Source organism: Dermacentor silvarum, chromosome 2 (genome assembly GCF_013339745.2).
Source record: "Dermacentor silvarum isolate Dsil-2018 chromosome 2, BIME_Dsil_1.4, whole genome shotgun sequence".
Taxonomy (NCBI): Eukaryota; Metazoa; Arthropoda; class Arachnida; order Ixodida; family Ixodidae; genus Dermacentor; species Dermacentor silvarum.
This window is the reverse complement of record NC_051155.1, coordinates 251548614-251562242: the sequence shown is the minus strand read 5'-3', so window position 1 is coordinate 251562242 and position 13629 is coordinate 251548614. Positions and strand designations below refer to the sequence as shown.

Genomic DNA, 13629 nt, shown 5'->3' with positions numbered 1-13629 from the left:
ATAAGTGTCCCTGTGCAATATGCACTGAAAACTGTCAAAGTAGAGTCGGCACTAATTCTAAGACCTCTTGTGATGAAATGTAATAAGCGTCCCTGTGCAATATGCACTGAAAACTGTCATTCTTTCTTGGCATGCCTTGGATGCGATGCTGTCTTGACTCATGACAATTGCACCCAGTGTAAACATGTGGGTTGCACGTCTCTGTCAAAATAGCCTGCTTACCACCACCGTTGTCCCCAAATGTGTTGCGTGCGATGCCTAGCCTCTCTACTAGGGGCTAGAAGGAGGGGGAGGGGGGGTCCTTGGCACTTCATGGAGCTTAGCAGGGTTCCCTGGGACGAACATGCTTGAGAACCCCTGCTCTAGAGCCAGCTCAAGGAACAAGCAACTCTGGAATTGCACTCACACAAGTACAACTCTTGAATACACACTCAGCTGATTTACAGGCATCGAAAACAACACACAACTTGCACAATAAAACTCCTGCTGCTAAGAAGCAGCTGATCCCACCTGAAGGGAAAAGGTTAGACGAAGAGTCAAAATAAATCAAGCAACAGCAGAAAAGGACGTGAATGTTAGAAACAACAGACGGTCTTGTCAAACACCTAAATGTCTTCTTCATTCTAGTACTAAGATAGCAGGCTGCTACCCTTGCACTAAACATTCACAAGCACTCAAGAAAGCAACTGAACAATTACTGTATTTACATGATTCTAACATGCACCTTTTCCTCAAGAAAATGAATCGAAGAATTGCCTGTGCCATTACTATCGGATACAATACTGAAGCAGTGTGCACAGCACTGGCCACTGTCAGTGCCAGTATGACTACCACTGTTATCATAAGATGGCGACAGAACAGGTTTTTGCACAAGGTGGCGACAATAGCTCTCCGCTTTCATTACAAATGCTTATTTGAGAAAGTTATATTTAGGCTTGTGTGAATATTTATTTGACATTTTCGAATATTCAATTTGATATTATGGTATTCAATGTTCGTTTCAGCTCAAATTTCAGTATTTAAAGTTTTTGAAGTGTCCGAAAACAATTGATCAACAGTTTCGGTGTTGGTGAGCAAGTCGCATCGCATGGCTCATAGCAAAGACAAGCCAAAGACAAATTAATTTAGATCGCTGGCTGCATTTCGCACTTGCTTAATTATTCAAGCATCAATCCTGCCCACCGCCACCTTCTCTTTTGAACGATACAAAGAACCACGTATAAATGATATTGAAGTTTTGGACGCCATAACGTATCTGGCTCAATTTTTCGGGAGTGATCCAGACACATGATGTCATTAATGGCGGAAGAAGAAAATTATTGGGATTCAGGTTGTCCCTCACACTCTCCCTTTTGCTGGCAGAATGGTTTCTCGGATTCCCAAAAGACCTATGGCGGCTGCAAATAGATTTGTGTCAACTCAGGACTAAACGAACTGAGTGTCGAAGCAACACTGGTTAGACCTAACAGCCAAGGTAGGTGTAGCAGTGGGCTGGCTGCAAACCACCACCATAAGTTTGCCACTTATTGGTGATTGTACCTCGGATCACATATATGGACTAGACTAAAAGTCATAGAAGCGGCGAGCATGCCTACCAAGTTCATCAGAGCACTTAACTGGACAGAACTCGCTAAGCTCAATTGTACAGTAATCCATCGTTATAACAAAGTCAGCGGGACGGCAAAAAAATTCGTTATAAGCGCTAATTCAATTTAAGCAACCACAAAGCCTGACTGACGGAGCCATTTATCACTGTAGACCACAAAATCACACGCGAGGCACCGCCTAACGAAGCACTCCAAATAACACACAATCACGTGGCCTGCAGCACGGATCCAAATGCACGCGCCGTCGGCGCCAAAGTGGCTGAATGCGGCGGGCGACGCAGAAGGCAGAAGCTTCAAAATGTCAAGGCATCTCGCTTTCCTCATCAGTGCGCGCTGGTGATGGCGATGGTTGTAATGGCAGGCTTGGCATCGGCTTCACGTGTAGCGGAAGAAAGGCGATCGGAGTCGTGGAGACCAAAAAGCAGGAACCGCGGAAGGGCACCCGTTGGTGGAAGATAGTGCTCACGAGGGCAGGCCGGAAGAGGGCAGCTTTGGAGGAGCAGCGACGTCGAAACTGGCAGCGAGGAGGCGAGAAGTTGACATGAAGGCGAGTGAGAGCAGTGACTGGCGTCCAAATGGCTTGCATACTAGAGAGCGAAGGAGGGGAAGGCAGTGGCCGCTATTATGGGGGGGAGGTGCGGAGGTCACGGAAGACTACGAGAGTAGCACGCTGGAAAGTGCCACAAAAGCTGTGGCGAGAGTCTGAGATTGTGTTTGTTATGCTCAAAAAACGATTAGCCACTCACTGTGGGTACGCAGCGCGATCGTTAAAACTGAACGGTTTTGCAGTAGAGGCTTTGCATGATCACTGGGCAATTTTTTCCCAACGTGTGCAGCCGTGAAGTTTGCAAAACGAGCGTTTTTCGACACACCGTTGTCAACGACACTGTGCTAATTCTACGGTTCGAGTGTTGGTGTTCACGCACAGTCGCGTCCGCACCAATGACGAATGTCTAGGAACAAAATTCAATGACCCTACCATGCATTTAGACCGTTTGTCTAAAGTCGGATGGTGCGAATCGAGCACGACCGGCTCGAGAAAATCGCCGGGGTAACACTAGCTTGCGTTGACAGCATTGTTGACAGCATGACTCGCCACTGGCGACGCTCAGATTTTTCATGTTTTTGCCAAGTTATCGGTCGATTTGCACCGTGAAAAGTGCAACGAAGCAAGGGGCAGTGTTTTATTGCGATGCAGGCTGATTATGGTGAGCGGCGAGCAAATTTCTAGACCGGCTTCCCCAATGTCATCTTCCGAATTTGTTGACGAAGCTCCTCTGCATCAAAACATGGCCCTTATTATCGGAGGGACACTTCTTTTGTGCTTTTCAGCACGTTTCAGAGCCAGAAGTGCTCTTTAGAGCAGTAAAACTTTGCTCATCGAGCGCACCCCATAGAATGCTACGGCGCAAGTCTGCCCGCCATCTTTTGGCCACCTTTCGGCATCCAAGAGACCGCGGTTTTCTGGCATTGCAAAGCAACACGAAAACTTTATTTTCGTGTGGATTCTATCACGGGGGACACCAGTGATGCGATTGTGACCGAGATTAACGGTTCAGGCGCGCTGCACTATGGAATTTGACAGCTTCCGTTCGCTCCGCAGTAAACAGCTAGGAGCACTCGGCACTCACTTGGTACCCGTTACTAGGCGGTCATCGGTCGTGGGTTTGGTACTTTTGTGGCCTGCTCTGTGCCTGCATGAGACTCTAATTCATTGGCGGTATTATTGCGATAGCAATTATATAGACACTCCAAAGCAGATTTCTGCCGTCGGCGTCGCCGTCGTCGTCGCCGTGAGGTTCCATATGACGTCAATGGAGATGAAATCGTTGCCGCGCGCCACCGAACGCTGTATGTGCAAGTGAAAGGGCGCGAGGGACACGAGCTTTCACGGGGAGTGAACCCACGGCGGAGAACAAACACGCGGTTTGCGCCCTGCTCCCTTAAGGGCTGCAGAAGTAGGCGTCTCTTTCCTCCTTTACAATCACCATATATGTAGAGAAAACGCGCCTTATTCCGACGCGCGAAAGGGCGTGGGGGGGGGGAGACGACGTTTAGCTGCAGAACCAAGTGCCTATTTATATCAGCGGCTCCGGCAACAGTCACCAACGCCGCACGCGTTTCGTGCGAACGCGGGCAAAACGCCGACGGTGTCGACAACAGTTTTGCGTGTTGCCGGTGCTGCTGCATGTCCAAGTTTATACAGCTGATAAAGCTACTATCATTACTCCGTATAGATCTCTACAAATTTGCTATCGCAATTGATGCTTCGCCTTTCAGGTGAAACTGCAACAACTTTTTGATTTGACACTGCATGCGCAAAAAAGGTTCGCCGCTGCTCAGCGGCAGCGATCCGCTCACGACTTCGCTCTAAGCAGTTTAAGCTCTTCGTGCACTTCGAGTAATGCGGCTTAAAATGCATGTGTTTGGGTCGGGACTGGAAGAAATTTAAAATAAAGCAATTTTTCAAGTAAAGCGATTTCGTTATAACGAGGGATCACTGTATATGGATAGCACAACTCAACTGCTGGCATCGCACAGTCAAGGTCGCACTTTTCAACAACACGCAACAGGTGAACACAAACACTACCATAGCCTTGACCATTAGGAAATTTCGATAAGACTAAAGCACAACCATGAGAAAAGCCTGTAAACCAATATTCAGTGCTTCTGGCATTGTAACAGATGTTGAACTTGCATGACTGCATGAAAATAAGAGTAACAGTACTTTCAAAATAAACTGAATTGAGATGAATCTGTTGCCTTCTCCACAAGTGAAGAAACAATTTTTTTTTTTTTTGCTCAACATCTGCCACTTAGTCAAAGTTTTATGCAAGCTGCACAGCTATTCGAACTATTAATTTTGAAATTATTCAGCAATAATTACAATTCACTTGTTGCTTTGAAGTTCACTTCAAACCAAAATATTGATATTCACACAAGCCTAGTCATTTTACTTGAGGAGCATGTGGTAACAGAGCCACATTTCAGGCTTCTGCCATTTTATTGAATTGCATTCATAACAGGACAACCTAGCAAAGTGGTCATTCAATACATGTGAAATATAAAGTGCAGTGGACCGTACAGAGTACAGCACATGATTTATAGATCACAATAACAAACTGACGGTGACGACAGACATTAAGTGTGAATAAATTTACATTTTGTCATGGTAAATTCTGCTGGTCCCATTTTGTTCTAACTACGAATATTGGGAGCATGCTAAAGGGTGCGCGTTAGGTATGGGTGCAAATTATTTTCTTACACTGAACCAATCAAAAATGGATGTATGTTGTTAAAATTGGGAGAAAAGTTAGAACCTTGTAAATACAGTAATGAACATAAATGTCTATGGAGTCTATCTAGTCAACGTGGTCAGACAGCATAGAGTTCAATGACAAGAAAGGAAAGCCTCAGACAAAAAGTTAACAGCAACACTCAGAAGGAGAAAAGGTACAAAAGGTAAAGAGTAAAGCACAAGTTATACAAGAAGTCAGGAGGACTGTGAAAAACAAAGCTCACAAGACTAAAAGACAAATACATCTAACCCTCTATGGGGAGGCATTACCGTTTGGTAACATACTGCGTTCTACCCAGCAGAGACCCACAGGCTGGTATTTTTTTACTAACATGCTGAGCAGCCGTTTGGTAACGTACCTATAATTCTCCTCTAGAGAGCAGTGCCTGCGAATTTCCCATAAATGCAATAGTACGCGCACTCGTCGCCTTATTTTCAAGATTTCTTTTGCTAACTTTTTATGCCTATCCTAGCTGCATAAACACTAAAATTATACGGACTGTTTCAACGAACACTTTCCAAAATTTAGAAAGGTTGCCTGTGGCAGATACAGTCGAACCCAGTTATAACGATCCCAGATATAGCGATCTATCGGTTACAATGACCACATTTCAGTGTACTTACGATTTTCCGAACCCCCCAATAGAAACTGCTTCCAGATATAACTAACATTCTTTAAATTGCTGTGCTGCTACAACGAACGCTTCGAACCCAGTCACGGTGAAGAGAGGGCGCACGCGAAGTGCCAAAGCACGGCAGCGCACGCCCTATTCCAGTCCAACCGCGACGATGATACGGCCTTTGAGACGAGCGAGCGACCGCCTCACATGGATTCCAGAAGCCGCAAAGAAGGTCACGTGTTTTCAAAGCACGTGTGCGCGATATCGAATGCCACTCTCATTCTTGCGCAATTGTCCGTGCAGCACCATATGTCCATTACGTCTGTTTCAACGATTTGAAATGACCATCTATGTCCTTCCACCATGGGAACAATAGCCGCTCAAGCATTCCTGTCAACGCGGCCCTACGCGGCCCGAGGTGGCGAGAACACTGCACCACGCACTGCCGCCATGCAATGTTACAAAGGGTCAGTGGTTATAACGCCGTTATCGGGAGATTACGGTTCGGCGACGCTTAGTTTAAGCGTTGCTGGTTGCTGATAACGGTTCGCGCTGACTTTGACCTTTCGAACATAGCATTTTGTTTCGCCCAAATCGACATAGATCAAATAATTTTACGGCTCTTGTGCGGCTGACACACAGTTGTAATGCCGAGACCATCGCAGAATGGCGGCATGTCGCAGTAGTTTCCGAAGTTTAAGCTTCTGGCCAACTAGAATGCTTCACTCTCGTCTGCAAAATACAGTCATGTCCCACTGGTAGTAAAATATATCACAAGCTCTCGAATAAGAAATGGCTGCTGCACTTGCAGTTTCGAAATGACAGGTGATCGGAACCGGGCGCCGTTTTGAAAAGAGCTACACGACGCCACATTTCGTTCTTTGGATGGGCGTTTCTAACGGAAGTTGGCAGTTAGGCACAGGAATGCACAGGGAACAAAAATGACACTAAAAATCTGGCTTTTGAACCAAAGTGCTGCCGAATTGCAACTGCTGACGCCAGCTTCAGCGCGGTTAATTTTTTAGCATTTTTAAGGGCGAATCCATATTAACGAACTGATATAACGACCACTTTCCGCAGAACTATCGAGTTCATTATAAACGGGCTTGACTGTAGCACAATTCTAATTCATGAGCTAGTCTACTCAAAGAGGCAGAGATCACTTGCACAACAAATTGAAATGCTTAATCAACTAATTAACAAAAATCCACTAATTAAGTTTTTAACTAATTACCTTGTGGCCTATATTGATTGCACTTTACAAATTGTAGCCGTGGAGTTCTAAGGTGGATCCACTTGGAATGAATTCTAAGAATGACACCAGTTTTGAGATACTAATTCCCGAACTTTGTGGAGAAATGCATCCGCATTCCAGTTACTTTTGTGCTTCAATGCATAAAACAATGTTAAGAAAGTAAGTGGAATGCCGATGCATTTCACCGCAAAGTTCGGGAATTAGTATCTCAAAACTGGTGTCATTCTTAGAATTCATTCCAAGTGGATTCACCTTACGAACTCCACGGCTACAATTTGTAAAGTGCAATATGGGCCATAAGGTAATTAGTTGAAAACTTAATTAGTAGATTTTTGTTAATTATTTGATTATGCATTTCAATTTCTTTTGCAAGTAATGTCTGCCTCTTCGAGTAGGCCAGCTCATTAACTAGAATTGTGCTATCTGCCATAGGCAACCTTTAAGAATTTTTGGCAGTGTTCACTGAAACACCCTTTATAGAAAACAAGCAATAAAATATGGGCGCATGATCATCATTTGGAAGTCTTGGCATTCCATATGCATGTGAAGCATACGAATTTATGTTCGTGACTGTATGGCCACATGGCACGATAGTGCGTAACATTCGGCCTTCTTTTGTCAGAGGTGTTAAGTTTCCTACTTTTATGAATTTTTGGCTGTCTCTTAGTTACAGGTTTTCTGTAAAGTTATATGCGATGGCAGCAATTAGAAATACAAGCACAAACTTTTTTTAAAGCGTAGCTTACCATACAATAACGAGGCACTCACATTTGTGTTTGTGACCACTTGGTAATATGGCGCATTAGTGATTCTAGCATTCAGACTTTTTCCTCAAGTGTTCCAATTTGGCTCATTCTCTCCTGAATCAACGGAGTCCATTTTTAATGCGTTTGGAATTCTCTGAGAACTTACCCGGATTTCACTTGACTGTCTAACCATTTTCGTGAGCCGAACCTAAACATAGTGCAGTGTAACACAACGTCTAACACAGACTCATACGCAGGAGACCACCGGTACTACTTCAAGCGCCACTTTCTTAAGGACAAGTAAGAAAACCCTTGCAGCTATACGAATAAACAATCTCCCCATCATACTCCCCCTCTCCACCTATAAAACCCATGACATCACCACCCGTAACCCACAGTGCAACTAGTGTCACAAATAAGCACCTCCGAAAGCATGCTAGACATGTTCTTCAATAGCAGTCGGGATTGGTTTTTGATAAATTTGTATATAGTTGAAAGTCATGAGTTTGCTACGAATAGCTATCGTACACATTCAGTCCACACCTAGCGACAGTGAAGATCGTAGATTTGCACTACATTATGATGTGATGTTACCAAACGGTAACATACACATTTCTCGTTTATTTCTGAAATTAACTAATTTGCTCTTGGGCAATGGTTTAGAAGCAGTTTAGTAAGCGCAATGAGCTAGCATACGGTTTTTTTTAGTTATTTTCTCTATACATGGCACCATAGAGGGTAAATAGTTTGAGAAAATAGACACTGTTTCGTTTTCTGCCGTTATCGGGAAGCGGGCATTTGCCGGCGTGGGCAGTTTCGTTGGCCGGCCTGGGACAGTGCCCCTGCTTCCCTCTGCGCGGTAGCCGCAGTGTGCAAGGTCAACACGTGACTAAAAAGTAGAGGAAGCATAAAAGAGAAAGAAGGGTTCACTGCCACGCGTGGCTACAGTAGCGTGGCTGAGACGTCGGCACGTACACACATGTTCCAGCGCAACGCAGAATCGGCGACCTTGCCATTTGAGAGAGGGTGAAATTTCCGCCACGTTTTTATTTCTTTTTTTTTTTTTGTTCGCGCGCGACATTGAGGGGTCTCTCCTAAGCTTTTACTCTATGGTGGTGCAGGAGCAATGCCGGTCGGAGGCGCCGCCGCGTGATTTGGTTCGAATTAACGAGATTCGAATGTAAATTGAATGCAAACGTTCTAGCCGCATTCCTCGACTGTCGCATACGCGTGGCGGCTCGGTGCACATGTTTTGCATGTGTGCGGGCCTTGAAAATTGTTGCTTTGGTTATAGTGCAGTACCGCTTATAGTGCGGATATTCGCGACTCCGGCGACTTATGTTATAAGTGGTCTACACTGTAATTTGATCCTTGAACATCAAATAAGTTGAGCTTTACTAGTAAATTAGGCTTCTCCAATACCAAAAAGCCCCTCTTATGGTGAGAGGAGGCTTGATAAGGCAGAAAAGAAAGAAAAAAAATGATAAACTGGCAGCAACACCACCTTGAAATTCCGCATCATCTTTGCAGGAGATTAAGGAATTTGAAAACCAGTTCCAATCTAGTATTTGATTATGAGATAAAATATGAACCCAGGACTGAACTTGGCCACTTCCAAGAACTTCAACTGTGCCACAACAGCCCAAATATAGCAAGGGCAATGTTGCCAGTCAGCTGTAGCCATAGGAGGAGTGGGCGTCAACATGATTTGCCCTCGAAATCAAACCTGGTGAAGAAACCTCAGACACAATTCGCAATTCCTTTTTTGCCCACCCACATTTCACGTCATTGCTATACAGGACATGCCCCCCCATGCCTTCCCCCTGTGTGCCTTTCATCTTTTCTCAGGTTGATACTGGCTCCCTCCAGGAACTTAAGGATGGAATGACCCTTATGCCTTCGATCACCACCTGGGATTGGTGCTCTACACCTCAAGACACCATGAGCAATCCAATGTTATGCTCCGGTACCTACAGTGAATGTGTACCTCCTGGGCAGAGCCACTTATTGTGGCTTTGCCCAGAAATGAAGTTGGAGAGTGCTGCATTCGGACTGTAGGATGGGTGAGGGGATAGTTGCGATGCTTTGGGAACCAGTAAAAAAGTACATTGCTTTGACATGGAACAACGTATAGTTAAGACAATGGAGGCGATTTTTAAGAAGGTGGCAAAAGATGGCTTCGATCATGTCATTAGGCTTGGTAGAAACGATGGGACACATGCATTTCCTTACTGGGGAGCATATAGAAAGGGACAAAAGTGCCGATGAATAATTTTCAGAAGTTAAGATTCCAGAGCATCTATCTCAGTCTTTACTGAACAACCCTTGTAGGAGCTGTAGCAGTGGCTTATATAGAACACATTATCCATAAGCCATTGCTTATAATTCGGTTTGATCTGTTCTCAGAACCATCTCCCATATGTGGACTACGGTTTGATCAGTTCTCAGAACCATCTCCCATATGTAGTCCTCCTTCCTGGGCAGAGCCCAGGAATGGATAATGTGTTCTATATAAGCCACTGCTACAGCTCCTACAAGGGTTGTTCAATAGAGACTGAGATAGACGCTCTAGAATCTTAATTTCTGAAAATTAATCATCCGCACTTTTGTCCCTTTCTATATGCTCCCCATAAGGAAATGCATGTGTCCCATCGTTTCTACCAAGCCTAATAACATGAGTGAAGCCATCTTTTGCCACCTTCGTAAAAATCGCCTCCATTGTCTTAACTATGCCTTGTTCCCTGTCAAAGCAATGTACTTTTTTACTGGTCCCCAAAGCATCGCAACTATCTCCTCACCCATCCTACAGTCCGAATGCAGCACTCTCCAACTTCTTTATGAACCTTCTTTATGTACAAACCATTACGCTTAGTTCGTCAAACGCGAAGCCGTTGACATGTTTAATCCCATTTGATTGCCCAAGCTGCTAGCACTAGCTGTAGCTGGGCAGCTATGTACAGTCAGCCCACAAAAGCATACGGAACATTTCTTAGCCATGCAGAGTGTTTCATTAAATCTTATCTGAGCAGAAATTCACATTTGTCGTGGAACCCATGTCCCGTAAACATTTGTGACCAACTGTACATGTGCCAGTTACCGTACATTTTTGTGCAGCAAGTTATTACACGACTCAGATTCATCTGACCACTAGAACAAAAGCTTAAAAAGCAGATAGTTTGAGTGGAGAGAGAGAGAGAAAAAAAATAAGAAAACCCAGGACAGTGGCTCACTTGAAGGCATGCCTTGTGACATGGGCAGCACGAAGGACGCTGACTGGGCTCCCATCACTCCAGGGCTCACCAGAATGCCTGCAGCCAAAAAAGCAGCACAGTGCAAAAACTGAGTACACTGGCTGCTCTGACATCACACTGTTCTGTCCGTCGATAGCCAACACCTCTGAGATGTGTTGACACGGCACAGTTTCCCTGTATCAGCAAAACTAATTGTTTAAGTTTTGGTGGGCCCACAAATCTATGTGAAGCTGGTGCAACCAGAAACATTTGTGCAGAAGCAGCAATTGTGGGTGTGCCCCATATTTTGACAACACAGTGGTGGTACCACGTTCAGTGAAAGAGATCCTGACACACACAAGATTGTCTAGGCAGCAGCTTTACTGAGTGATGATTACAAGTAAGTGAGTTTGCAATCAGTTTCTTTAACAAAGAAACATTTGATATGATGATTTGGTAAGCATCACTACTACAAAACTGGAATGCAAGACAGGCCCGAACAGTGAACACAACCATGCGATTGCAGTGAATTGAGTACTGGTGAAAAAAATTATGAGCAACAGCTTAGCTTAGAGACACAATGATAACAAAAAAGAACAAATATAAGCTCAAAGAACAAATGGCTGCCACCCAGCAAAAGGAATAATCTGTTCAGCCTGCAATGATACAGAGTGCGATGAAAACTAGGTGCACTGAATGTAATATAAATGACATGCCAAGAGTAGCAAAACAACCAACGAAACAGTGTTAAAATGAGGAACAATGCCATGCCCTCACCCTGAGCTTGCACTTCTCCTGCAGTTGCAACAGGCTGGAAGACTTGGCCCAGGCCTGTGATGACAGGTGCACCTGATGCCAGTTCTATGTTGCATTGTGGCAATGCACCATTGTGCATGCAAAAAAAGTAAAAAAATATATGCACAGCACCATCAGATACAAAAGCAGCTGACAGAAACTTCACACAGCTATAAACAAGAAGAAGCTTGTCTTGCACCCTCAGATCTCATAATCTTCGCACACAGTGGCACCTTTCTTTCCCATCCAGCAGAGAGTGGGACATGGCACATGCTTACACATTTACTGTAATTTTGACTGTGCTGTAGAATCTCACGTGAAGTCACTGCTGCTAATAACACTACACTGCACATACTGTGCTGAAAGAAACATATTCTTCTGCAAGTGCCTATTTACATGTGCCAAACCCCATGTCCAAGACCAGACTTAGAAGGACCCCAGTAGCGAAGGCTGTTTGTAATCAATGGGCACATCAGAAAATTGTTTCTGCCTTTGAGAGTGTCGAAGATGTAGCTCCTTACCTTAGATTAGCCACATTCCATTAAGGCACAAGTGAGCAGCTCAAAGCAATTTATTTATTTAATTGGTTTAACATTCCAAAGTAGCCTAGGGGCTGTAAGATGAGAGGTGCAGTAGTGGAGGACTCTGGAATAATCATGGCTATCTGGTGTTCTTTAACATGTTCTCTGTACATGAGAATTTTTCTGCTGTCCCCTCATTGATATTCAATTGCCATAACAGAGAATCGATCTCACAACTTTGTTCTCAGCTGCAGAATGCCACAGCCACGGAAGGGCAGCAGGTGGTGGTAACTCAAATGCAGTTAAAAGACTTGCATCACAGAGAAGTAAGGTATGACGCATATCCAAGGTGATGATTTTAAAGCTTTACCGAATATTTAAAAATTACCTGTTGCGTATAACGTAACTCTAGTCCTTGAGCTGAATTATTCAGAGAGGCAGATATTACTTGAACAAGAAATCGAAACACGTATTCAACTAATTGACAAGATCGCTATTTAACTTCTTAATTACTTACGGCACATATGGCAATTTACAAATTGTAGTCGGTGAGTTCATAAGGCGTTTCTACTTGAAATAAATTTCCAGAATGACACCAGTTTGGAAATATGCGCCATTGAACTCGCTGTAAAAATGCATCGATGTTCAACTTACACTTTTACCATAGCGCTCTTTTATGCATTGAAGCACAAAAGTAACTGGAATGCCCATGCATTTCATCCTACATTGGAAATATCTCGAAAGTGGTGTCATTCTGGCAATTGATTTCAAGTGAATACACTCAGCAAACTCACCGGCTACAATTCGTAAATTGCAATACATGCCATAAAGTAATGAGTTAAGGAGTTATATTAATTAGTTGAATATGTGTATATATTTCTTCTGCTAGTAATGTCTGCCTCTTCGAATAATCCAGCTCAAGGACTAGAATTATGTTATCTACAACAAGTGATTTTTAAAAATTCCATAAAACTTGAAAATGATCACACCATAGTACAGTACACGGTGCTTTTTCAAACCTTCTGCAATCACCAACTTTCAGCCCAATTCACAGGCTATTCAATGGCTTCCATAAAGCAACACACTTTACTAGTAAGAATCTCTTTCTTAATGTCTAAATGTGCAATTTGTACGATACAATGTGCACCCGATCCGTCTAGTAGTTATAATGCTTTTAGCAGCAGAAGTGTCTTCTGCAGGCCACATGTATGAGTTTAGCTCAGCACACTGTACAGCTTAAGGGCAACTGAAGCACTTTTCAATAAAAGTGAGCTTTCAACGAATTATTATACTTTTTCATCCCTTGAATACGAACGAAAATTATACTTTAACAGGCCAGAAGTCGGTTAACTAGCTCTGATGGCGAAGACGATCACGTCACCTTGGGTAACAGCGAGGTGTGTTGATTCGAATAGAGCGCTCACATGACCCCTGCATTGATGTCATCCTCACGCCCAGTCTTTCTACGGTACGCTTCGCAGGCGGAGCTTCAACGAAAATTTCAACGGCGAGGCAGCGCTGTTATGCGCATAATCGAGAAAATAACTGCAGGAGTTG

The 13629-nt window shown here is 44.0% G+C and overlaps 1 protein-coding gene across 2 annotated transcripts in view; it reads right to left on the bottom strand.

Moving 5' to 3' along the window:
* LOC119443152 (histone-lysine N-methyltransferase 2D-like) overlaps window positions 1-13629 on the bottom strand; it is a 58862-nt gene that overhangs the window by 22469 nt on the left and 22764 nt on the right. For both annotated transcript variants that reach the window (XM_037708315.2, XM_037708314.2), the window contains exons 10-11: window positions 11534-11617; window positions 10757-10834 (exon numbers count right to left, since the gene is read on the bottom strand). In XM_037708315.2, coding sequence (XP_037564243.1) covers window positions 10757-10834; window positions 11534-11617 — 162 coding nt within the window. The remainder of the gene's footprint in view (window positions 1-10756; window positions 10835-11533; window positions 11618-13629) is intronic.